The sequence below is a fragment of the Athene cunicularia genome, assembly GCF_003259725.1.
Source record: "Athene cunicularia isolate RWA chromosome 8 unlocalized genomic scaffold, athCun1 chr8_part1, whole genome shotgun sequence".
Lineage (NCBI taxonomy): Eukaryota > Metazoa > Chordata > Aves > Strigiformes > Strigidae > Athene > Athene cunicularia.
In genome coordinates, this window is record NW_020799109.1 from 16155165 (window position 1) to 16181769 (window position 26605).

At 41.2% G+C, this 26605-nt stretch overlaps 1 protein-coding gene across 1 annotated transcript in view; it reads right to left on the reverse strand.

The window, feature by feature from the left end:
* The window catches only part of SYDE2 (synapse defective Rho GTPase homolog 2), a 28896-nt gene extending 3430 nt beyond the window's left edge, over window positions 1-25466 (reverse strand). Inside the window, exons 1-6 of the mRNA XM_026853915.1 lie at window positions 25424-25466; window positions 22491-23225; window positions 12439-13538; window positions 9604-9730; window positions 4771-4952; window positions 3665-3896 (exon numbers count right to left, since the gene is read on the reverse strand). Coding sequence (XP_026709716.1) covers window positions 3665-3896; window positions 4771-4952; window positions 9604-9730; window positions 12439-13538; window positions 22491-23225; window positions 25424-25466 — 2419 coding nt within the window. The remainder of the gene's footprint in view (window positions 1-3664; window positions 3897-4770; window positions 4953-9603; window positions 9731-12438; window positions 13539-22490; window positions 23226-25423) is intronic.
* Window positions 25467-26605: the final 1139 nt, after the last annotated feature.

Genomic DNA, 26605 nt, shown 5'->3' on the forward strand with positions numbered 1-26605 from the left:
CCCCCCCCCCCCCCCCCCCCGCCCCGTGCTATAACAAAAGCCCTTCTGTTTCAACTATGCTCCATTAAGAGGAAGGGCCATGGGTTAACAATAACTTGCCAGTATTACACGGTCTAACTGAACAAGGACTGTTTGTTTTCAGTTGGAAAAATACGGAAATTGAAGTATTGAACAACATGTTGATTATCAAGCTGTCTCAATCCACAGAAGATTAAATATAAGGGACCAAACCGCAATCCTTCCGTCAGGTCCAACTGTACTGTTTACACTGTCTGGTGTTCACCTGCTCATGTCTCTGCACTCACATTTTACCTCCCTTTTAGCACAATGTCCCACAGTTCTTGCAAGTAAAGGGATAGCATGTGGCTTTCTCTTCAAGGTGAAGAAAAACTCTGCTGCTTACCCTACTCCTGCCCTTTCTGCACCAATGCACACTCCTATAGGCAGAGCTACACCTACCTGCTTTTGTTTTCCACAGCAGCCGTGCCATAAGTCATCCCCAAGGTTTCGCTATTAGCTCCTGCACAGTATTTGTTGCCCAAACAGCTCTTGGTCTCCCTCTTCCTCCATGTTTCCCATCTCTCCTGCACAGGCTCACTGACCTGACTGAAAGCTTCTTTTCATTTTTGGTAATCAGTAGCTTTGGGGTTGCCCACCTGCAGCTGACAAGGGAGCAGGAATGTCCTCAATCACCACAAGCCCATCATGAAGCTGCACCATAGGTCTCATTTTGCCCTTATTTTCAGGCAGAGAAGGTTTCCATGAGGCTACAGCAAGCAGAGCCAACAGCTGGCAGCCTCCCAGCAGCACTGACCCACAGCGTGGTCAGCGTGTACTTGTTACAGCCATGGGATTGGCTGTCACAGGAGGCAACTCCAGGGCATGGCTGCCACCAGGTCAGCAGAGTATGGAAAAAAATTGTAAAAAGCACTGCAATTTACATTGTCCACAAGCAGCTCTTCAAGCTGCCCAGCTGGCGACATCCTTGCAGCACCTGTACCTGAGCTACTGGAAAGCAACTCACCCACTCAGCTGAAAATCAGGGCAGAGTGGCTAGCAATGGCTAATGCAAGCCAAGTCTTAAATCAGACTCAGGGGGTTTTTCCCTCCAGTACATTAGTTGTCTACATTGACTTTTTTCCCAAACGTATCTTTCCCATGGCTAAGGGACAAAGGCATGCCCAGGCGCTCACTGGCCACTGTAGCCCACACACCAGCAACATTGCCTCGATTCACAGTGGCTCTTGACAACAAGGTTTGTGGCAGTAGGAAGGATCCTAGTGATACTCCCTGGGTGGAAACCATTGTAAAAGGAATGAAGTAGCCCACAATGGCTGAAATCACTGTCTCACCCAGAATATTCCTTAGACTAATCAGTATCAGATATACCACAAGAAACGTTCGAGCACTTGAAAGGCCTCAGTGGGCTATTCACAAACTGGGCAGTTACGCTGTGCTGGTTAAGTGAGCTTACAGTCTCTTCTTTTGCATTCCTTCACTTGTCCTGATACTTCATAGTTTTACCCAATAAAGGATTAACGCTTCCCTGAAAATTCTCTCATAATTAAAACAAAAGAGACCCCTAAAAGACCCCACCTTACAAATGTAAAATAAGTCTCTAGATAAAAACTTAGAAGTATTATTGGCAAAGTAGAGCAGTGACTGTTTAAGATGACCTGTGTAATTACAATACCATGTAGATTCCAATACTTTTCGGGTAATCATAAAAACCCCTTTAACTCACAACAGAATCATACATCTTATTAGCTCACAGTCAAACTATATAAGGCTACACATTCATGTACCTCTCCTGCACTTTGTGGGCTAGTACATATTCATTTATACCTCATGTCTAGGAATAGACAACAAATCCAGACACTTTTTTTTTCTTGAAAATTATTGTATAGAATCTGCCACATATAGATCTTTGCCAACTCATGCTTCCATGTCAGGAGCCTTTCCTGAACCCTCCAAAATAAAATGCTTCAAGAACCACCTAACTAGGATTAGCAATTTCTCTTTATAATGTTTGCAATGGAGGGAGGTGTCAGGAGAAAAAAAAAAAAAAAAAAAAGCGCCTTTTGCCAAACACTCTTTAAATGAGTTGGGGAATATTTTGTATCCTGAACACACAGCTGACTCAAATGCAGACACAGCATCTGTAATTCAGTATTGCCAAGCCCATCTATACTTTCCAGATGACCCCAAGTCTCCTACAAAAAGCAGACCTCCTCTTCAAGTAAAAATAAATTTAAAAACAAACCCTATCAAACATATTAATTTAGATTAACTGTAATTCCATTTTATGGTGCAGAAATTCAGCAGCTTCCCAAGAGCAATTATTGTGTTCTAAAAGGGAACAATTAAGAAGCTGTTTAGATGAGGTGAATCTTCTTTTAGCCTCAAAAACTAAAGGGTTTACACTGCTCAAATCTGAGAAATGGATATTAAATTATTCAGGTTACCAAGCAGATCAGTTCTCCACATTTAGCCAGACCACTGTGAAAAAGGAAGATACAGCACATCAGACCCACTTTCTGCAGGGTTAGACAGCTTTCAACTTCTGGGCCAAAGACTATCTGAAAACAAACTAAACCCATCAGATCCAAAGTTAAGTTGTTTCACAGTATTACTCTCCAGCTCTCCCTGTTTAACTGAAAAGCTGCAATATCTTAATCTGCTCCTGACTGAGATTGCTTGTGCAAGAGAAGGCTGCGGTTCAGCAGCAGCAAGGCACAAGAATTCACCACAGGCTGAAACCCAGGGATCCATATATCATCCTGACTATTTCCACTGGCTTAGACGTCTCTGAATACCAGTGGAAACGTGAACACTGTACAATCATTTCCCATTTGAAAGGCAGATCTTAGCAAAAATAGTTACCTTCACATCTACTTTGGTAGTTTATTAGGAAAAACAGAATTACGCCTCCCTTCTTATTGAGAATTGACCCCAAATTGTGCAAAAGCATATGACCTCCTAAGTCTGGAATTAGGAGCTAAAAGGTACTTAGGGTGTGTTGGTTTGGGTTGGTTGGTTGGTTTGGGGTTTTTGTTGTGTTTTATTTTAAAAACATTTTTCCTTATGCAAAGCTTTGCAATATCAATCAGAAGTTGCACAGCTCTTACTATAAGGATGTTCCCAACTCTGGCAAATTATAAGAGCAGAAATAAAGTAATCCTTCAGGTATCTCTGAGACCAAACAACTAATGAATTCCATGCACAGAAAAACCTGAATAGTCAAAGCATGAGAACAGAAGGAAAAAACAAACCAAACCAAACACACACCCCCCACCCCCAAAAAATAATCCCCAAACACCCTAATTCAGATGTGGAAACCTTACTGTCACTGGGCTTATTTTTTCACGTATCTTTACTCTCATGAAGCACTCTTCACCATTTCTTACATTATACTCAAAATCTGCCATCTGGCAAGAAACCAATTAAAACCAATAAACTTTCCATTAAACAAAGTGACTGAATACAAAGAGCAGATTATAAAACTGTCATGATTTCTTTAGATTAATAGGTGATGCCATAGTACCTCTTGGTTTAAGAATTCTGATGCTGCTCAGTCATCCTGTGAGTTAACATACACTGTCACACAGTAAAAACATATAGCAAGGTTTGATATTTTCACTTGATTAGAATCATGAAACAGTACCTGGCCACAGCTGGAGTAAATAGTGAAGAACCTCTATGTGTTTTTTGAAGTCCAGGGCACTAGCAAGCTCTTCTGAGTCTGTGAAGACTCTGTTGTTATGGTTGGTGGTTTCCTGCCTCTGGCTCAGTAACACAGGCCCAAAACATACAGCTAAATTCTGGCACGTCATCTTATTTACTTCATGGTAAGAAGCCACCAGTTTCAGGTGATCCAACAGCATCTTCAGGGTAGCCTAAAAGAACAAAATACTTCTGAGAAAATAAAACACTACATGAAGATAGTGTTGACATCCTAACATCACCACACTAGAGGGCTAAGATCAAGGCTGATGGCTAAGGTTTTTCTACCAATGCCCACCAATGGAACCATCTAAGTGCTGAATTAGAAAAGCTGTATTAGACTATCACAGAGCAAACCAGTTAAAATAGACTTTCTGGTAAAATTCAGGTTTTTTTTATCTGATCTCAGTTTTACATGGATGAGTTTTCTCACAGTGGAAAGGGGACATGAGAGAGGGGGAAGAAGCTGCAGAAGCAGTAGAGATGATCCAGGTACATCAGCAAATAAAGCAGCCCTCAATATGACCTCAGCATCAGAGCAAGCTTCCAGGTAACTTCCAGGTACTGTGCAGGCCACTCACTCACTCTCTTCCATGGGCTGTGGTTTTCCACAGAGGTGAATTCAGCAGGTAATGGTACACAGCACTGTTACACTACACAGTGTGGGAAGCCAAGGCTTTATTGCACATGCTTAGGAAAGTGGAATGCATTTGCCTATGTAATTACGACACACAGATTAGAGCGTTTCACAGAAATGGAGCAGGACACCACATGGGAATAATCTTCATTTAGAAGTAGTGATCACAGCTCTTCATTCAGTTTCACAGAGACAATATAAAATGCAAACCAGAATAAATCCAGCAACGCAGACTCTCCGATTAACCACAGCATGGAAGTATTTTCAGAGATGCGGAGCATCGAAAATCCAAGTAGACCATTACATCAGGAAACAGGTGTACACATTTTGACGTATTTTATACGCAGCATGAAAACGTTCCTTTATTTTCAGAAGCATGCAATTTACCTGAACCCGCTAACACCGCTCACCTTCTCAACGTCTGGCAGGCAACCCAGAAGAGCTGCTGTGTGCTCAGAGTCCCTCGGGTCATTCTCACAACCACTTGCTGTCATTTTCAAGGGACTTTTCACCATGGCATCCAACACTGCTTCGTAGAGCTGCTTGGTTATCAGGGGAGAGGGTAACTCTCGCAGGTAATCCTTCAGGACACCTTCACAAGAGACACAAGAACAGTTGCCTTTAGTTGCAGAACCCCTTTCCAGCGATTTTAGGGAGCACTAAAGCACATCAGCTTCACCTGTCCCATGAGAAAATCCTCCATGTCAGTGACAGATTTTGTAGTCAGGAGCGAGGGATGGGAGGAGGGCAGCAAAAGTGCACAGTGAACCGTGGGTACACAAGGACGTCCCCACAAGGCCCGGGGCACCAGCACCCCTGGCCCCGCACCAGCACCCCTGTCCCCTGGCAGCATCTTCAACCCCAAACAAGGCAGCTCATCACAAACTAAGGATTGAAACCAGGGTAGGAAGATGCACTACCTCTAGAGAAGAGGGGTGCGTGTGGAGGCTGCTGTGTGTGCAGGAGTGGGTACACCAGGCTCAGGCTGAACATCCCTCCAGGTCCCCCCTCCTGATCAGAGCAAGGCAGAGCCAAGGAAAGGGCTCTTAGCAGTCCACCTCCTGTCCAAGGAAAAGAACTCCTACAAACACCAAGTCTTCAGCTTAATGACACCACCTCCTTTATCTTTGACCAGCAGTTAATTTTCCTTTTCAGTTTATTTTCAGCTATAAAATTATAAGCAAACATTCCAGTGGCACATTTGGTAAAGCACACTGCTTCTTCTCACCTACCAAAGCACAAACCACACAGATGTCCTCAAATGGAAAACGTCAACTCCCCCCTGCCTCTGGGTACTCTGTATCCCCAGCACATCGCTAGCTTCTGCTGTGACTAACGTAATTCACATCCACGGGAGACACTGGCTAAAACACCTGTGCACTGAGCTCTCCCAGTTGCAGAGACATACTGCCCTGTTTCAGAAGCTGGGAATGCTAGAGAAGAGGCTGTTCCTAGTGAATGCAACAACCAGGCAAGTGCCTCACTAACCCCTGTTCCTTCAACAGATGCAAACAAAAGAATTGAGCCTTTGCATTCTTGTAAGCTGGCTTTAGAGACTGGCTGATAGTTCAGTTTCAGTGGTGTTTCAGTGACTGTAAGAATTATAATTAAAAAATAAAATTAAGACATCTAACAGCAGCCCCTGGAAAGAGGATGCTCTCCAGGAGCAACATATCCAGTACAACTGATACAGAAAACTTGGAATGAAACAGGCCTGCCTCCCAGCAGCTTTTATTTTCCTTAAAAAATGCATTTAGTGCCACAAAGATCTACCCATTTTAGCTAGACTGCAATTGAATTTAAATATCTACTTAAAGAATAAATGGTGGGTTAAAAAAATATTTTTGAAAGCAGGTACTGTAATTAACAAAGCAGCCTGTGCTCTAAAAAGGCAAAGTTGGAAAGGTAGATTTTTTTAGTATGCACTCCTCACAGCCTTGTAAAATCCCAAATCACAGCAAATACCATCACACTGTGCTATTTAACAAAACAACTTATCAACTCAGTCTTCTCAGTAGAAAATGGTATGTCATAATCAAATCAGCTTATACTGTTGAAACACAACTGTCTATAAACAATCATTTGGTAGGAATTCCTGTAATAGCAGCCACAGCCATAGGACTACCACCTGTCAAATGACTCCTGTTTAGCCCTGAATAACAGGATAGTTTGGGAGCCATGAATGCCCCTTGACCTTTCTAAATCCTTTTGCTATTCAGTCAGCTAAATTAGCCCTGTAAGAGGCTGCTGCTGGTTTTTTTTTTTTCCACGTATCTATGCTTCCCACTGCTGCCAGTCCACTAATACATTCCCCTTGACACAACCACACACAACAATTTTAGACAGTGAGCAGAAATTGCCATCCACTTCATTAATTCCTCATTTTTCTGACCTACTGAACTGTTAACAGTATTGCATGCTTTATGCAGAGATATGAATTCACGTGGATGTGAACAGACACGATGCAACAACATGACTACTGGTCAGTTCCAAAAACTGGCTGCACACTTCAGTCTGAGCCATGAGCCCACTTGTGTGTAAGCTTGTGTCAATCCCAAAAGCATTTCTCAGTCAATGTTTAATCATTAAATGTTCATTCTTTAGTCTTTGGAGAGTTGTCAAAGAAAACCCACCTTTTAAATCTTTTTGAAAAGGAGTGCTACTCAAATTCAAAAAGGACACAACACAGAACCTCTCTTCAAATCAGCCAAGATTTATGCTGAGGATTAATATTTTATGGAACGCATGTTCTGGCTGATAAAAGTATGAATCATGTGCATCAGCCTCAGCATTGCAAATACAGCAGTAAAACATCAGGGGGAACATTCCCCCTTAACCCTGCTTCCTAAGCACATGCAAGAGAGGTTTTGTGGGCTCTTTTATTCCTAGCACTAAGCATGGTGGGTACCTCAGGTCTGTCAGCAAAAATTGCAGGTTCCCCTTTCAAACCAGACCACACTGTTTACAGTAATTAGTGAGTGGGTTACACTTTGGTCAGCAGAAGTTATGGATGTAAACACCCCTTCCCCTCCCTGCTTGCCCCAACTCACACAGGACCCCCACACTCAGTCCTTTCAACAAAACATTAATGCAGAAACTACAGGCAACCATACAGCACAGCCGCAGGGGTACCAGGGGAAAGAATTTTTTTTTTAAAATGTCATTTCTTAAAACTATCTTCACCTTATAAGGAAAGCAGCATGTAAGGAAACTCTTGCAATATAACATATACAAAAGCATACCCAGTAGTCTTCCCATAAAGCTGACACCAAGGCTGTAGTCTTTTCACTCTTACAATACAAATTCCAAATGCAAAAAATTATCCTTCAGTAGTACAACCAAAAAAAGAGCCAGCAGGACCTGCACAGTCACCAGAAGTTCACCATCACCAATGAGGCTTGCAGCAACGTATACTTAAAAACTGAAGTACACTTTTCTATTTAACCACCACATCATAAACTTGTGATGGAAAGGTCAGACTGTGCCACTGCCTTTCCAGGGCTTTGCATCAGTACCAAGCTCCCCTGCGGTTCAGACTTTGGTTTCATCCAATTCTGGTTGGTTCTGAGTGTGCAACATACTTTGGGAAAAATAAAAATGCTTATGAAATGTTACAGGTTCTATTATATATGGATGAGAATTAAGTTTCTATACCCTTTCCCATGATACTCCTGAATTGTTTCTGCAAATACTGTTTTGTCATAACAACTACTTGCAGCATGGGATCATAATGCCATTTTTATTATTCCGTTAGCCAAAAGTTTACATTAACCAAATAGCAGTTTACCATTTGTCTGCTTATTATCAGATGGTTTCTGCTGTTTGGCAGAAAGCAAGAGGGGGTTTTGCCCCTTCTGAGTTGATTTACAAAAATCAGGAAGAAAACAGGACTTCAATAATTTCATGAAACAATCTGATCTTAGAAGTTATCACCACTTTTTCTCTTTAATTTATTGTAAAGAGAAGAAAACTATCTAGTTTAAAAGATCTTTTACACTATTTACTTTTACTGTACACCACCTCTTTATAAAGGCTGTATCCCATCAGAGTGAAACACAAACACAAGTTTCTGCTGCTGAGAATGCTGGTACTTGTGAGCAACACTGAACTCAACAGCAAAACTCGCCAAGGCACATAGGCAAATCAACTAGCCGCACATTCTCAACCAAATGTTTATTTAATCCAGTAAATGCCACTATCTTCTGAGGCCACTTTGCATAATTATGAAGTGTAATGAACAAAATTCATTCCCAATACACCAAAATGAAATAAACCAGCAAACAGCGTAGAATTGTCCCATATAGCTGGATGTTGGATGTTACAGAAAGGGCTTTGGCATAGAAAATTTATACCCTGACTACTGTTGTTGTTATTGTTGTTATATTTTCCATCCCCTGGATACTAGGAAATGAATGCTCCCATCTAATTTCCTGAGCAATTGGTGTAGTCAGCGATGCCTGAAATTAGATCAACTTTGGCTTACATAACAAGTATCAATAGTTATAAAACTGTTCCACTTCTAAGCAAACAAAAAAACCCTCAACAACTTACTTCAGTTGTGCAGTGCAACTCCTGTCAATGTAAAGATGCAGATGCAGACAGGCTTCCCTAAGACCTCCTTGCTCCTGTACTCCCAGTCCCTCCCATGTTTGCCAGGAGCTTGCTGTATGACAGCAAGTAGAGGCCCAACTCCAGCAAGCAGGAGAAAGCTGCTATTTAATTACTTTTTAACAGAAGTAATGATCAAATGAAGGCACTTTCCTGCAGCTCTAACTAGCCTGCACAATACAATAGGAAGCGTTTCCAAAAATGCTTCAATTTCCAATATAAAGGGAGGACCGCAGGTTGATCGAGATGGCCCTTGGATCACATGCAGTAGAACAACCAGCTCAGAAGATGTGCCTGATCACAACCAAGTGTTTAAAGATCTGCTCCAACAAAAACCAACAGCAGAGGTTTAACTGGCTCCTTTCAGGCGTCCTCTTCCCTCTGTAACTGGTGGAACAGTTACTGAAAGTGGTTCTATCCATACTTTCTCCCTCCAAATCACTGCTGCTTCGTATTTGCACATCCCCACGGTCACTGCACCCACTCCCACCTAACCTTTAGCAATACAAAGCAGCAGTAAACAGCTTGTTAAACGACAAAAGAAAACTAGTTCAGATCACAATTTCACCTTCTAAATGGTATGTTGGGAATATGGCATGATTCCAGATTAAAAGAAAAGCAAGCAAATGTATTACCTGTTATGACATTAATATCTGGGTACTGGCTTTCACAGAGAGTAACAGCCTTGCTGTCCCTCTCAAACGCCTCTCGAAGCTCTTTCTTAACCGCTGCTGAGCCACATAACCGATACAGGCCTACCACCTAGAAGCAAAAACAACAGCCCCACATCAGTCATTTTCCTGCAGAGGGGAGTAATAACTGACATCATGTATTGTCTCATCTTGGAAGTGCAACAAAACCAACTGTTTGGAAATGTAAGTTAAGGAAACTCAGTGCAAATGCTTAACATCAAACAGTCACCTACGGTATCAAACATTTTACAAGAGACACAGTTGGGACTTAGGTAGCAAGTGAGTAATGCTAATGTTTCCTGCAACAGTGAACATGCTGAGCAGTATTTTGTTGACAGAACATGAGTTTTAAATTGGAATCATTTAATGCTTTGCTTTTATGCAAATTCAGAAAAAAAAAGAAATACAGATGAAACATTTGTTTTCTTCTTATCCTACTCCTTTAGATCACCGTTATTTTTCCTAGTATAATCGTTTAATTATAACAAATAGAACTGGAACTTCAGCAGAAAGAAATAAGGAGAGAAAGCGTTTTGAGCTTTATGTATACAAAATTACACTATACCAAAATACAGTTATTAATCATTAGCAGAAACAGCAGTCATACAACTGACTACCTACTAAAAATAAGTAATGCTATAAAGCAATTAAAAAAAAAAAATCTTTCCTACAAGTTATATAGAAAACAAAATTTAAAATATTTTACACCAATAACCAGAGTTTCAAGAAAATTATGAATACTCCATTATTACACCTATAACATAATGTTTTAAAGATTACAAGATGCTGACTTCCACGGGTTTCAAATTTTATGAAAAGTTTTATGCAAAACAAGGGTTAACATGCTCATGGTGATAGGAATGAAACTCATACCACTTGGACTGAATTATTAGTTAAATCATGTGCTTTCATGCACTCAAATTTTGCATTTTATCACCATTTACTCTTCATTTTCAACAGCATCATTTATACAAAGCACTCCTATGATTTTAAGGAACTACATCTTAAACATATTGATTTTATTGTAATGAACATTATAGGCAGCTGTACTGAGCAGTAAATGGTTAGTCCAAAACTACCATGGATTCAAAAGACAAAAAAAAAAAAAACAAACAAAAAAACAAAACCAAACCACGAATCCAAAACTCCTGACTTGGACCATGCAAATCTATGTTTGCAAACATGAATTATCTGTTTGTCCATATATTAATTCCTCTTTAAGTAATAGGAATGGAATTTGTACTCCCTTGTTCCCAAGATTAAATACAGTGTAGTATTTGACTAAGACTTAAACTTTCAAAGATTTCTAATGCAACGCCTGAAATTCAGGTGGAGATAACATGGCACAACAGTAGTCTGCAGTCTATAGGAAAGTCAGAAATGTCAGACAAGCGCGTGGTTAAAACAAAGTTAACAGTATATTTTGCATTTTTGGTTCTCCCTGTGCAAATACACAAATTAGATTTCATGCTCAAAAGCATCAGGTACATTCAGACAATTCAGATCCCAATCGCTTCATTACCAGTGTTGCCTTGATTACCCAATATCATTTGCATGACTAGGTGCCAATAAGCCCAAAATAAAATGCTGAAACCATGGGGGACATATATTAGAATAAAACTTCTCTTTTCCACTGATTTGCATAATGTTAGGAGAAGTATTCACAGTAAGAATCACTCATTTGATATTAGTAGTGACTTCCAGCAAAGTAATTACACAGAAATACAATTTCTGTCTATATTTTATGACCTAGGTTATAAATAGCAGTTAATTTCACAACACCTGGAATTACATCCAACCTGTCAGCAATTTAAAATAGTAACAGTGGGAGGTGTGATTACTTCTCAATTTCACCTGAGCAAGAACAGGTGTAAAAGAAACCAAGGGCTCACACATGCTGTGGAACAGAATGCAAGAATCTTCCCACCCGTTTCAAATTCATTGCCAGGGGGAACATCCGACCTTAGGACTGTGCATAGTCCTTCCTAACAGACTTCTTGTCTAGCATCTGTAACTGGCTATTTGTTTCCATACCTCATTTCTCATACATATTTTTGTCTGTTGGGTTACATCAACCAATAAACTGTATTAGAATGAAGACACTGGGCACTGCTCATTTACAGCATTCATCTCCTGTCCTAATTGTGAAAACCAACTGAAGAAAGGCAAGGAGCAGTGGCATGGGGAAACAACTACTTCAGCCCCTCAGGGTCTCCTCCTCATCTTACTGCTGTGTACAAAGTGATAGCAGAGACAAATCTCTGGCATGTTGGCTTGAGACTGCACACATGAAAGTAAAGCTTTGTCAAAAGACCCGTTGTCATTACATTGTGTCATTGCACACAATGCCTCAGGTTTGGGTAGGCGGGAACATTATATTCATTTTTGCATTTAGATACATGTCCTTATGGAGTGATTCTTGTCTCAGGAATCAAGTATTTTCAACTTCTCAGCTCTGCTGTTTGAGGATGACTACATGCTGGGGGCTACAGGTTCCACTATCCCTAGTCCTAAAGCACTACTGTGAGCATCTCCTGTGAGCATGTGTACATCTCCTCTTCAAAGGCCAAGTTAGAAGCACTGATTTCACAGATTTCACACAGTCCTGTTACTCCTCCCACATTACAATAACTAGTGTTTGCTAAACAGGAGCAGCAACGCAAAAAAAATTGACATGTAAAGGTATTAGATTTCCCCTTTCCCACTGACTGCTCACCCACTGCAACAGCTATCCTGACACAGAAATATTAACAAAGCAGAATAAAATATGCACAGTACCTGACAGCCTCTCTTTTCAATCTCCAGAATGCATTTCTGCATCAGAAGTGGTACCATCAAGCCCGCATTTTCCTTCTCAACAACTTTTCGAGCATCTACCCCAAACATCACTGGCTCCCGATCTGCATCGAGGCCATCAAGAGAGTTCTCCCACTGCTCCATGAGTGACAGTTTGACATAAATTAGCCCCCTTGGTTCCAGTTTGACAGCCAGCTGATGCGTCTTTGTCACTCGGAAGAGAGTGGGAAGAGCCACGGTTCCATGACAACACACCCGATTTTTCCGTGGGGTGGGTTCCCAGCTGAACACCACGAGCTTTAAGTGCTGAGCGTTTTCAATTTCTATGTTGAACGTGTGGTCCATATCTAGAAATGTTGTCCTACATGTAAGTAGGGCTGTTCTTGCTTTGTTTACTGAGTCAACCTGTATTGCACAAAAGACATCTTTTGAGTCTATTCTTGGTGGTTTTAAGTCTTCAGCACCATAAAAGTGAATGCTCATGAGTCCAGAGATGTACTGAGAGCACTTGGGTTGATCAGAAAAGTTGTAGTGTCTGAAGGCATCAATATCTATTTCAGTTTTACCACTGTTACTTGGAAGGCTCTCCTTTCCCTTCCAACACTTGGTTTCATGCCCATGTTTACCTGATTTTGTTATAAGTTCAGGAGAGTCTCCATCACTGAGGTAACCACCTTTGCTGAAGGATTTGGAGTTCCTTGAGCTTTTCTTTTTGTAGGTGTGTTGCGACGACACACTGCTGTCAAGATGGTAACGACTTATCACATTTCTGCTGGCAGCTGTGGTTGAGTTTCCAGAAGACGGCAAAGACACTGTATGGCTTGTATCCCGGCAGCTACCTTTTGGCAGGGAAGGAGGATTATCTGAACTAGTATGGCTTGAAGCTCCCTTGACACTCAGCTTCCTACTCAGCTCTGGCAGCTTTTTCATTTTCATGGAAAGCTTCCTCACGGTCCTGGGAGATTTAATTCTATCAGGGAAAGGCCAGTTGATTGATCCGCTTTTTTTCAGAGGACTGGGACTTGGAGGAGAAACCTCTGTTGAGGGTATATCAGCCTTGTGTGCAAGTACAACTCCAGACCCTTTAAAAGAAAAGAGAAGGAATAATCATTTTCAAACTGCTCAGTAACTACAGTTCGCAGCAATGAAAAAGTAAATCTTGAACAAGGGGAAACATGTCGATTTGTCATAACTTGATAAACACAATTCATTCAGACAACCATCATTCATTCATCAGTCAGATGTTCACGAGCATTCAGAAAGCTGTGCTCTGCTGACTTGTTCAGCCAAATTTGGCTGTTCATGGTCAAAAGCCAGATTTGTTCTGCTTTATGGAGATGAAAGGGACAAACTACATATAAACAAACGAGCTATCTCACCCGCTGCATTCAGCTCGATCCATTTGTGCAGTATCCCCCATACAAGCAGACATGGCTGCATTCCTGGGGCACAGGTGCAACAAAACCACTCTAAAATGGGAAAATACTGGAATATGGCAAATGCACCCTTGCTTACAAAGCAGTTAACTATATAGCCAACACATCAGCATTGCTCACACCTCTTAGGTCTAGAGGTAAGACACTCATCTAGTAAAGAATATGGGTATACTCTTGTGAATGTCCCTCTATTACCCAGAGACCTAAATCCCTCCTGTGTAGACACAAACAGCATCTCACACCTTTTCTTCCATTTCTCTCAGCTCCTCCTTTCCACCACAGGATGGAGGAGGAGGAACACAATGAGGATTTATTCCTTTCAAAAGATCCATCCTGCACTGTCTCATTCATGCCAGGAACGTTCCATTTTTCCTGGCACAATCATCCCATGACAGGCCTTAAAGTTACACGGTTCCCAAGTGACGTCCTTGTGGGAAATCACCCACCTTTCAAGGTACCAAAAAAAAAAAAAAAAATTGCAACAGCAGGGACCGATGATGCTCAAGAGGGAAAAAGAAAAAAAGATTCCCTTAATTTAGCAATAAAAGACAACTGATTAAGGAACATGATCACACAATCAGACATAAGCTAATACTGCACAGTCAGGAACCTGCAGTTCACCTCATGCTCCAGTACTTGAGGAAATCCAAATACCAAGTTATAGCTCAAGTTTTTCTTTGCTTTCACTATCGTGAGGCCATAATGACTGTAAGAAAGGCAATGAATTTACACAAGTTAATGAAGCTCACAAGAGGGGAACTGACACCAGAAGGATACATATTAATAAAATTACATGAGTGCTTTCACTTAAGAGTCAATTTTCTATCCCTTGAGAAACCAATAGTGGTTCTTACTAGCAATAACCACCCCATTCACTCATCACTTTGCAAATTTTAGCAGCTCCCAACAGGACTCGCATAGCCTTGCCTGCGCAGACTAGGGTACTATGGAGCCCCTAAGCACACTAACCCTGTGTGGTGCAATCAGCCCAAGCAGCTCACAGACTCAAACACCTACATTCATCTGTCATCCCCCTTGCTAGTCAGGGAAAGGGAGAGTTTGTTTACAGCATATACAAAGAAGAAAGAAGCACTGTTTTCACAAGATACTCAGCAAATCACACTTTACAGAGGTTTCTCTTACATATTCCTCAAAGGTTTACTGCTTTAATTCTAATCACTTCAAGTCCAAATCACTGTACAGCTAGTGATTTTTACAAGTTCCCCATTCAAATTTTCACCATTTAACTATAATGTACTTTTTAAACTTAACTTAGCTTAAACAGTTAAATCAGGCAATCTGGCCTTTGACCAAAATGATTTGTTGTGGTTTTGTCCACCCCCCCCCCCAAAAAAAAAAAAAAATCCTACAAAGACTAGTTCTAGTCCCAACAGAAGTTTGGTTGTAATAACTTTTGCAGACAGCTGCTTAAAAGAGTATCTTTAGAAAGTTTCAGTTATGAAGGATAACGCATAGAATCTGTTTTCCAGAGTGACAGAGGAAAATTCACTTAGCCTGAATCTCATGGAAGTAGCTCCCTCACAGGGGAAGGGCTATTTCTAGCACGCCTGCTGTGCTTTTCTGGCAAGCAGCTAGTTAGAAATGTGATGTTTGATAAAAGCAGACAAAGCCTCCCCTTGTACTGCAAATCACAGCACGGTCCCACTGGTGGGCTGGCCTGGAGTGCTCTATAGCAATCAGTGCCATACTGCAGCCCACTAACATTAATCTTCCCTTCTGTCAAAAGTCTCTGGCACAGGCTTGGAAAAGCAGGCCAACAAATTAAACTTCCCCCCAGCTCATTAAAACTGAAGAGTCAATCTAACACTCTGACTTTTGTATCCAACTTCTTGCTGTGTTCAGCACCAAACAGTTAAAATGAAGTATGTGGCTGGAAGAAACTAACAGTGGAGTATTATGCAGGATGGTATTCCCATCAGCACTGAGCCACATGTTGTTCCACTAAAGCCAGCAATGTGCTGAGGTATGCACGCAATTTTAAAGAGTGTACATGACACAGCTCTGAACAAGCTGCAAAAGGAGCTGTAGCGGAGTCTGGTAACACTTCACTCCCCAGCTTACCCATCTGATACAGCTTTCTCACGAGGGTGCCCAAGGAACTGAGCTGCGCCTCAATCCTTTTAATAAGTCGCAAGGCTGTGCTGCAAACAGGCTCCTAACTGTCCCTGTCCCTGCTTGCTCTGCCACCACAAATCTCATCTCAGCAGTTAAACTTTAAAAATAACCCTACAGAAGGATGGTAGGAGGAGATGAAACAGAGGCACCTGTCGCGTAAATGACTTCAAGGCAGCATGGGGATGGTCAGTTTTATGATGCAGGTTATATTTATGTATGTGTATAAAATTCTTTTTTTTTTTTACAGTGAGAACACTCAACCACTGGAACAACATCCCCAGGAACATGATACCCCATCACTGGAATTTTTCAAGATGTAACTGGACAGGGTGCTAGGTAATCTCATCCAAGCTCTGTTTCCCACCAAAGCATAGACCAGATGATCCTCTGAGGTCCTTTCCAGCCCCAGTTATTCTATAATATAGTATCTTTACTACATTTACCTTGGGCTTTCTGGAAACTTTAGCAGTACGAGTAATAGAGAAAAAAAATAGCTTTTGAAGGACAATGCCATCAGAGTCAAAATGACTTGACATCCTGAGTGACTGCTTCCATCAGCTATTTGTTCAGCGTGACTAGTAAAGCCACATTTTTACTTTGCTCAGCAATAGGGTTGCATGAAAGGATAAAGCCTTTTCATGGCCAAAGAGACACAACTGGAGAGACACAAGAAGCCCATGGTGCTTCATGAACCCAGACCCCTGCCTCCCAGCCCATCCATTGGGCTTGCGACTGTCCCTTTGGTTGAGCAGGCTGGTGCTGACAGGCCGTACCACTACACAAGGATGCCCCAAGGGAAGAGATGACTCAAACTACCTTAAACACTTACAACACAGCCTCTGCCAGACACCTGCAGTGATTCAGCACAGTAAAAATGCTTGTCTGACCCTGCTTAACACTGTTTACATGAGCTTGGGCACATGTATCACTGTCATACGCATACCCACTGCCAGCAACACATGCTATTTTACAGGCACATTTGATTACTCTGTTATACATGTAACATTCCTCATCGCTTAAGGTAGGCCTTCTGAATTATTTTAAAGTTCCTCAGAAAACCTGTAATTTATTTCTGGTGACTAAGTTGAGGTGACTAAGTCAGGAAACTATCAGAAAACTATCGGTTCCTTATTACAGCAAGCTATTGAAATACCCAACAGCCACTCGTAACTAATAAAAAGGCCAAATTACCACCAACAAAAGGTGATAGGTAATTTAATTTTTTCCTACCATTCTCCAGACAAACTTATTAAGTACACTACATCTAACACTGAAAGCACATCTCTAGAATAAAGGCATTAGAGTTGAAGATCTAACAGTTTCATTTTGAAAAGAGAAAAATAATACAGCTTACACTGAGTAGTTATAACTTGCAAAACCAACATCTCCCTTTTGCCTACATTTTTCATGCTGCTTTATTATTACTATTACTTCTAAGATCAACCCAAGGATTTACTGGGAAAATGTATTAAAAATGAAAAAGCAGCAAGTCAAAACTGAAGAGCTCTAATACCTCAAAATTGTTCTTGTAGCAAACAGTGGGTGACAGAAAAACAGCTACTGTTTTTTCTGTGCTAGATTCCACAAGAAATACTGATCTGGATCCTCAACTGACACAAACAGCACAGTTCTGCTAATGTCAAAGCTTACTCAGGTGCAGGCAAATTATACTTTCAAATAGTTCCAGACCTGTTCTGAAACAAAACTTCACAGTACAACTGTAAATGGCATTAAGAGAATTCATGTTATATCAAATTCAAGCAACTTCAATTGAAATATAAGGAAAGCATCACCTCTATCCACTCAGCAACAGGGGAAAAAAAAAATTTTAAAAATAACTTTTAAAAATTGAGATAGAATGGAATTATTTCTATGTAGCAATTATCTAAATAAATGGAAAAATCTCCTCTTTTAACCTGTAAAAGAAGAGTCTTTTTTTACCCCTATAAAAATTACTACTTAAGACACAGAGACTGCATTGGTCAATCCTATATAATGCTTCAGAGTCAAAGAATGGAGAAATTATTAAAAAGGTAAAAAAAAATCTCTAAGAACTCTGTAAAGGTAGTTTGTTTTCTTCAAATACTATGCATGCTGACATTATGCAATCTGTGATAAACCCATCAACCCAGGGATTACTTTTACAGGAGAAAAAGTTATAAATTGCTTTAAGTAGTCAATTAAAATGGGAAATGATTACAGCATAACCTGACCAGGCTCATCCATGCCGAGAGGTGAAGGGGCTGACCACTGCCTGCTCTTCGTCACGGCAGCAATCCTCCGAGCATCCTTGACAGCAGTATCTCATTAGAGAGGAACAAGCACGCGTGACAGCACTTTAGATCTCTGACCAGACTTAAAGAGTTCAGTATCTACAACCAAGATGAGTTTGTTGCAGACATTTTAAACATCAACAATTCTGTGATGCACATAAATCACAACTAGCCCTACTCAGACACTAGTGTCACACCAAGATGCAAGCAGCAGCACCGCAGCTGATGCCAAGCACTGTCTCTTTGGGCTGCTCTAAGATCTCCCCTCGCTGTGTCTTTCGTGGCATGAAAAGCAGCTTTGCCCCCATTTCCCCAGTCAGAGGATATAAACAGTTAGTTGGCACAAATCAGAAACTGGAAAAAGCAATAGCTATTTTAAAATTAACTGCTTCCACTCCACAGCTGCCACATCCTTTTGGCTCTTTCACCAGCAGGTCTTTATGGCATTGCCACCCCACTGATCAAAGACATATGCATGAATAAATACTTGACCTGCACAAACTTCCCAAAAGCCCACCAACAAACTGGCTTCAGCTCTGCAGAAGGGGGGAGCAGAGAGACTTTTCTGCTGCACAGCAAAACATTTTGTTACCTCAAACATTATGCAAATATTTTGCATGGATGCTTTTCTGCCTCATGAAACCAAAGCTCCTGTCACTTGGAAAATTAAATCACAAAGCAACTTCCACCTGGAAAAACATACAAATAAGCAAATAGTATTTGCAACACATGGAGGGAAACTGGTAGATAGGATTTGCTGTCTGGTATACTCTATGGATATTGCTGGAAGCTTATTTGCAACATCTAAGCATGCAAAGTATTTGCCTGCATTGGCTCCAAAAGATGTATTTGGAAACCAGGACAGTGGTCATGGTCTAAGTGGAGAAAGAGCACTGTAGTTTTAGTATGATTTAAGCCAAACTCCAGCTGGTATATATTGGGGTCAATTGGGAATATGGTATCGATCTTCTTTTCCTATAACATTGAAAAGAAATCTGTTTATGGTGATTCCTACCAGGATTTTCCACCCAGACTGCTAACACCCATACATTTTCAGTAGCAAAAGCACAGTCCAGATCCTGGAACCTACAATGTGCAGGCCCTACCTGGATGTCTCTGAGATACAGACACACGTGAGATGATTCTGCTCATAAAGTAGACACTAATCTCAACAGTAATCCTCCCCAAAAGCAAAAATATTACAAATTTTTTGGAAGGCACTATCCAGAGCTCCACAATATAAACCTATTGCAGGAATCAATATTATAAGGGGATGTTCTTCAACATTCTGCAGGTGATACATCTATAAAAACATATAGTTAAGAGTTCAATCCTAAACAGCTGTAAAAATTTACTTTAACACTTTATGTATGCAGAAAACTATATATAGAATTTTTATATTGTATTTAAACCAAAAAAACATTCCTATTTTCCAGTCATAACCATTTTGCCTGTTCAAGAACGCATCATCAGATTAAAAACAGCCTCCAGGGTCCTTTACACTTAAACTCTTCTCCCACAAATCTAAATTGAGCTGGCACTACATTTCTAAATTACTGACTCAGAACCAAGTTATCTTATTACTCTTACCTTTTTTCTACTTGTTATAAACAAAATAAATGAATTATTTTCCCAAGCTCTGCTATAGGGGTGCCTTATTAAAAATAAGGGTTTTTTTAAAAGCCAGCACGGCTAGATTTATTTGCTAAGGAATTACCTGACAAGTCCTATTAACACAAATGGCATTTATTGGTGGAAAGTAACCAGATTAACACCAGGAACTAATGGTGTAAATTAAGACTATGGGGCAAATTAGCACCCCCACAACTATGATTCATTTTATTGATAAATAGATATTTCCTATGATTGTTAACTCCCAACAACTGAATTCTATCATTTATTTTTTCTTAATCTTCTAATAAAGACTCTCTCCAAAAATAACAAAAAGAATCCACAATCATCTCTCTACAAAGCTGGAAATCCAAGTAAGGCAGCAATGTTTAAAGTTTTAAAGGTAAAATTGATTCTGTTACCCAAAGAAAACAGCAAATGACAAAATGAACAACTATGTATTTTGTTGGCTTTTATAGTGTCCCATTTTCTTCTGTCTATACTTCTCAAAATTTAATACCTTAGACTCTAATATTAACCAATATTGACACATAAGGTAAGCAGACTTTTATAAAATCCTATCAGTAAGGTAAGCAGACTTCTCCCCAAAGGAGTAATTGCTTATCTGTCAGGAGTTAATGCTTAATGTACTCAACTCTCTAAGAATATAGACTTCATAGCAGTTGCATAATTCAAACAAGGTTCTAACACAAATAAAGTTAAATTGGCCATGTTGCCTTTCATGCAGTAATTTTGCATGGATGAGCTGTCATTTTAAATTCAGCTGAATATAACTGCAGATACCTTAACTGGATTAAAAAGAAGAACTAAGCCACTTCTCCATAATAAAGCCAATTACTGAGCAGCAGGGATCCACTTCATCATCAATTAATCTATTCAATGTGATCAGTATTCAATACATGCGAGAGTGCTGCATTTAAAGTACCTTAATTAACACAATGCCTAACAAATCAATCAGGGGAAATTTGTAACAATCCTCCTGGTTTCATGAGGCACTTTAAAAGGGCAATTTTGTTTTCAGATATGTTTCTTTAGTAGGAAAACAATTTTTACTTTTTTCTTCTTACACAAAGGTGTTTGGTTTTTTTTTTAAGAAATAGTCACCTATATATTGAGAGATTAACAACCGAAACGGGGGCCATACAGTTTGCAGGACAGACACAGAGCTTTCCTAAATAACCTTGCTTACTGACCTCTCCAAAGCAGCTAGAGCTCCAACATTGGCAAAAATCTACCTAAAAACATGTTTTTTCATCTATCTTGCAAGCAAATATAACCAGTCTAAGTAACTCATGCAGCTATAAAGTGAGCTATTTCTAAATAAACGCTCAATAACTTTTAACACACTTTGCAACTTAAAACATGCTTGTATCTGCAGCATTTCCACAAAAGGGACAAAATGTAAACTCCCAGATTGAAGACCGAGTGTTTTTTCTTGTGCTGTTTTGGTGCCTTCAGAAACAAGCCCCGTTCCCAGAAGCAATTTTTGTGCTGGGAATGCGGGCACAGCAGCTCCCGGCACACAGGGCTGTGGGGCCAGAAGCCGGCTGGGACAAAGGGGCTGCCTGGGGGCAACTGGGATGGGGAAAAGGCTCCTCCGGAGGGCAATGCACACCTGGGCTCCGAGGCCGGTGTTCCAGGTCCTCTCTGCTGAGCTGGGCAGAAATACGTGCTCTTAAACCTCAGTGCAAAGAAAGTGTGAACTTCCTCCAAAGAGAGGACCTGGAATTCCCTGTCTTCTGAACTTTACGCTGTTTCTAACTCTCAACAGGATACTAGAGTTAAGGTCAAAATAATATAAGACACATCAGTAATTAAAAATAATACCTTTCTGGAAAGAGTTGGGATTTTTTTCTGCTTACTTTTGTTTGGTGTGGTTTTATTTTTGTTTGGATTTTTTTAACAGAGGGAAAAAACTTTAATAAGATGCTGAATTCACACACTAATGGAATTATGGAAATGAGACTATCAAACTCTCAGCCAAAGATAACAAGGAACAAAGAGGCTGGCTTCTGAAAGTGAAAACCACTCCTCTCCAGTCTATTAGATTAGCCTGAGACAGTCAACAAGACAGTAATTACAGAAAGCAATGTGATGAATAGCATTTATATGGTCTTCCAAGAAGTCTTTATTAAAGTCCCAGACAGCAAGTTAAAGAAACTTCTGCAGACATTAAGTAGCTTTGAGGATGGAATCCAAGGCCAGGGCTAGACACTAGCTAACAAAGGAAATCCAGCCTGTCCTCACATTACCAGGCTTTAGCAAGCTCACTTTGTAAAACCCTTGTCTTCGGCAAGGTGGGGGCCAAAGAGCACAGAGGACAACCACACCTGGACACACCATGAACAAACTGAGAAACGACTGAGCAGCTCTACATTTAGTAGGAATCAGTCTCACAGTCTGAGTAATTTTTTATGAACTTGACATGCATTTCCCCTGGAAATTTGCTTGGTAAAGATAAAAGGACGAGAAAGAGAAAATAAAGACATAAGAAAGGTTTATAATTCCTCTAAAAGAAAACTGAGCATATAATACTTATGTTCCTGAACCCTCTTACCTGTTGAAGGGCACTTAAAGGCAGGATTGTCCTCTACTGCCGGCACAACAGGAGTCTTGCAGGCAAACCTCTGCCGGTGTTGCTGCAGGTGCTCCCCAGGATGCACGGCATCAGCCTGACTCGCTTCGCCGGGCTGAGCCATCCGACTGTTCCCTGCGCTCTCCACGCCGCGTGGGGGACCCTCGTGGGGACCTGTGGCCACCCCAGAGTCACCCCCTGGGTGGGGGTTGTACCGAACCACCGAGGAGCCCACAGCAACAGGGCTATTCACAGCAGAAGGGCGGACCCTCGGCAAGTCGGGCTCATCATCTTCAGGGATCGGGTTGTACCATATTTCTCCTTCATCATCTGCGTCGTTATCCTCGCCAAAGTCCAAAGCAGCGCTCCTTAGAGCGGCAGGGCTCGCGGTGCTCAGCAGGGCACCAACGGGAGCGCAGCTTCGTGTGGGGCGCTCCCGCCCCACTGTGGATGTGGAAGGAGTCTGTTGCACTGAGGGGTCAGGCAGCGGGATGGGAGATTTGGGTACTGGGATAACAGCCCCGTGTGTTTCCTTACAGGCATTTTCTTCTCCCAGAGGAGGAGGACGAGGTCGGTGCGTGCTCTGCTGCAGCCAGCTACGTTTCTTAGAAACGGTAATGCTGTTTATCTGCGGCCTGTGCTCGGCGACCTCGCTGGCCTGGGGGGACTTGGGCTCCTTCCTGCTTCTCGAAGCTATGTAAACATTTTCTATTAAATCTGTTCTCAGAAAGAAAGGCAAAAATAGAGGGAAAAACAAGCGTTTAGAATATCATTTTGCTTTTGACAGATGAACACATATGCTGTCGTATCACACTTGTGTTAGACCTCCTCCAGAAGCACAAAAGATAAGTTGATGTGACCATAAAATTAGATTTTTAGCCTGTCAAAGCAGAATGTACACATAATTAATGAAGAGTCAAGCTTGTCTGGCTGTTTTTTTGACACCATGTAATTTAGATAAATGGCAGTGAGATAGCTCTGCTAAAAGGTCACACATACTTACATAGAAATGGCTGCTATTTTTCTGCCAAGTTCAGGTACAGTTGATTTGAAAAGTTGCTACGTAGTATTTCTCCAGTTCACTTATGCCAATGAAGAGATGGCCCCTGCTTTTGGTGTAGTGTACTGCTTAAATGGCTACAAAAACGACACACAGGTTCACGTCTAGATTTATATATAAAGAAAGATGAGGGTATCTCTTGCACAAACACCTCCAGAAAGCACTGTCCTTACTGGCTTCATCCTATAACTAAGACAGAAGCATCCCTTGATTTGTGGGGAACAGAACAAAACACACCATCATGAAAGGAAGGAAGAAACATAGAAAAGTTTTTACACCACAAAAATTTCATGCAACATATAATCAAATTCCACTGACTGCTCCCAAAACTTAACAGAATAAAGCAATTTGGCTGTTGCCAAATTTAATTATGCAATGAAAAAGCAACTTGCACCTGAGCCCCTTGTCAGAACACACCCAAGCAGCACACTCCACAGCAGTGCCATCCCCCTGGCAGGCAGCAGGGCACCGCAGCAGCACATCCAGTCTGGGAAAAATGGGACCACACAAGGAGTGAGCACCTCACCCCTGAGTATGCACCAGCCCCTTCGCTAGCACTGGCAGGAAGCTGCAAATACATCCAGATTATAATCAGGGAACCAGGGTCAGATAACCCTCACACTCCTCTGCACAGGACAACCCAGATAGGCTTTGCTCAACCACTAAGACTGAACAGGGACAACTGGATTCTCCTAAAACAGACAACTTGCTTTCATGTGGAACCTTCTGCAATTGGAAGTTCTGGATGGGAGCAGCTATTTGATACTGCTTGAACATTATTCTCAGCAAAAAATAGTTTACACACTGATAATAGATGACAAACAGCAGACACCTCTCTGGAGAACTCGACTGAGGGGCATCTCTGTAAATCCAGCTAAATTCACCATAGACAGGAAAAAGACTGTCAGTTGAACACCTTCCCTTCAACCCTCTTTTTAGGTTTGTACACTAGTAACAGAAAAGATCCTGAAAGTGAGGTTTACTTGTTTCGCTAAACTGCAATATGAACACTGCTTGTGATTTGAAGAATTAACCTGGTTCAAAGAATTAACAAAATTAACTGTGTTCATTTTGAAGCCACTGCACATCCCCATTGAAGTCCTTTACTACACTGCATCCTAAGTCAGTCAATCAGCAGAATCTGAGGAAAATCTGAAAACAAGGCTGAGGATGCAGATCTCTGGCAAAGTTCCAGTGATTTGGCAGCAACCATATTCCTTCCCCCATCCGTAGCCTGGCAATGGAAGAGTGCCATTGTAAAGGCTCCTCTTTACACAGTTCCACTACTATTTCAAGTAAGAACTACCCAAAATGATTGGAAACTAATCTGCAGTTGGTGTAGGGCTATGCCCACATTTCCAAGAAATCAGTCTGGATCGGGGACTTCTTGGCTGACATCCTCCTGTTGGTGACAACTACCTCAAAGCCCCCACCTCTGCATGGACAGCCCAAGGAGCGGTCCCTGCTCCGGCGACATAAATAGATAGAGCATCTGAGAGCTCTATTTCCACAAACAAAAATATCTGCTACTTCCTGTTTCACTGAAGTACAGGCCCTTCCATGCCGGTTAAGAACGCCTAAAATTCCCAAAACAGTGGGCTCCTAAAAAGCAGAGTGTGACTAAATATACACCCAGTGACACATCTGGCATCAGCCTCAGGCTGCCTTTCAGTCCCAGTGGCAGCAAATGTGCAGAGCAGACTCAAATGTTTTCAACATCTATCCAGGTATCTCAGTAACAAACCATCTGCAAAAGCTTACCGCAGAAACATTAATAATCAAGTAGCTCCAGCATACTCCAACAACCCTACTGCTTGCAGAGACACGCCACCTATCACACATATTCAAAACTAACCCTTCTCTGTCTCCGAATTAGCCAACACGCTGCCAGAGGTCATTGATGGTAAGTGTTCTCTGAATCTCATCCAAATGATACACTTACATGTTCATCTTCCAACTGCAGTTTCTGCAACGGATAGCAGTATTTGCAAGCACTGCTTCCCCTTTATTCGAACTTGGCCCTGATCCTGAAAGCCCTTATGCCTGTGTTTATTTTAGCAACAAACCGTTCCACATGCAAGTATCTGCACAACCCACGGTTCAGTGTCACAGAGCAAGTTTTCAACGTCGTTAGCTGTTATAGTAGCTAGCCAATTTTAAATAAATACAAAGCTTTCAGAGATATACGTGTCAGGAACGTACTTTTTGTTCTAGAGCAAAGCCCCTTCAGAATAACACTGCCTACTCCCTACTAGTACTTTAATATATCTAATACATGCTCAAAACTAGACCAGGCCTCCACATAAATACAGACATGACAATGGTTCCTTCTCAAAATACTTCAATATGGTGTTTAAGAAAAAAAAAAAAAGTTTAAAAAAAGTAAAAAAACCTCAGGTGCTCCCTTCAACTTCCACTTTATCTACAAAAAAAGAAAAAAAAGTATTTAAAGTTAAGCCATTACGGTAATGACACATGTATGCTCAGAAACCAAAGCTTCAATGTTTCAGCTCAACCGAGGTCAAAATTGAAATTCTGCCTACTACGTAGGCATATAAAATATTTCAACATGACACTGTGCATTGCTTTTCAGATTGTAACCAAGAGGGGAATGGCTTTTTCCATCCTCTCCATATATGGATCAAAAAATTCATACATCTTCTGGCTACTACTTACACACATTTTCTTTCACTAAGTTGCCTAGTACAGCTATAAAAAGATAATAATTATGTGTTTAAATGAAACAAGAGCAAGACTAAAAATTTATTTCTAAGTTTTCAAGTGCACCTTTAAAAAAAAAAAAACAAACATAACCAAAAAACCAAAAAACGGTCGTATGAGAAAACGCGCAGGGACTCACACAAAGTAGCGGTCTAAATTCAAGAACCTTTTATTTTAATGAGGAATTCTCACTCCCGGGAAGAAGAGCAATTGCCGAAGTGAAGATGCTCCCGTTGAGCACCGACTCAGGAGCTGAATTCAAGCCCGGCCCCGGCGCGCTCCCTCCCGCGGCGCACCCCGGGCGCTCACGGGGCCC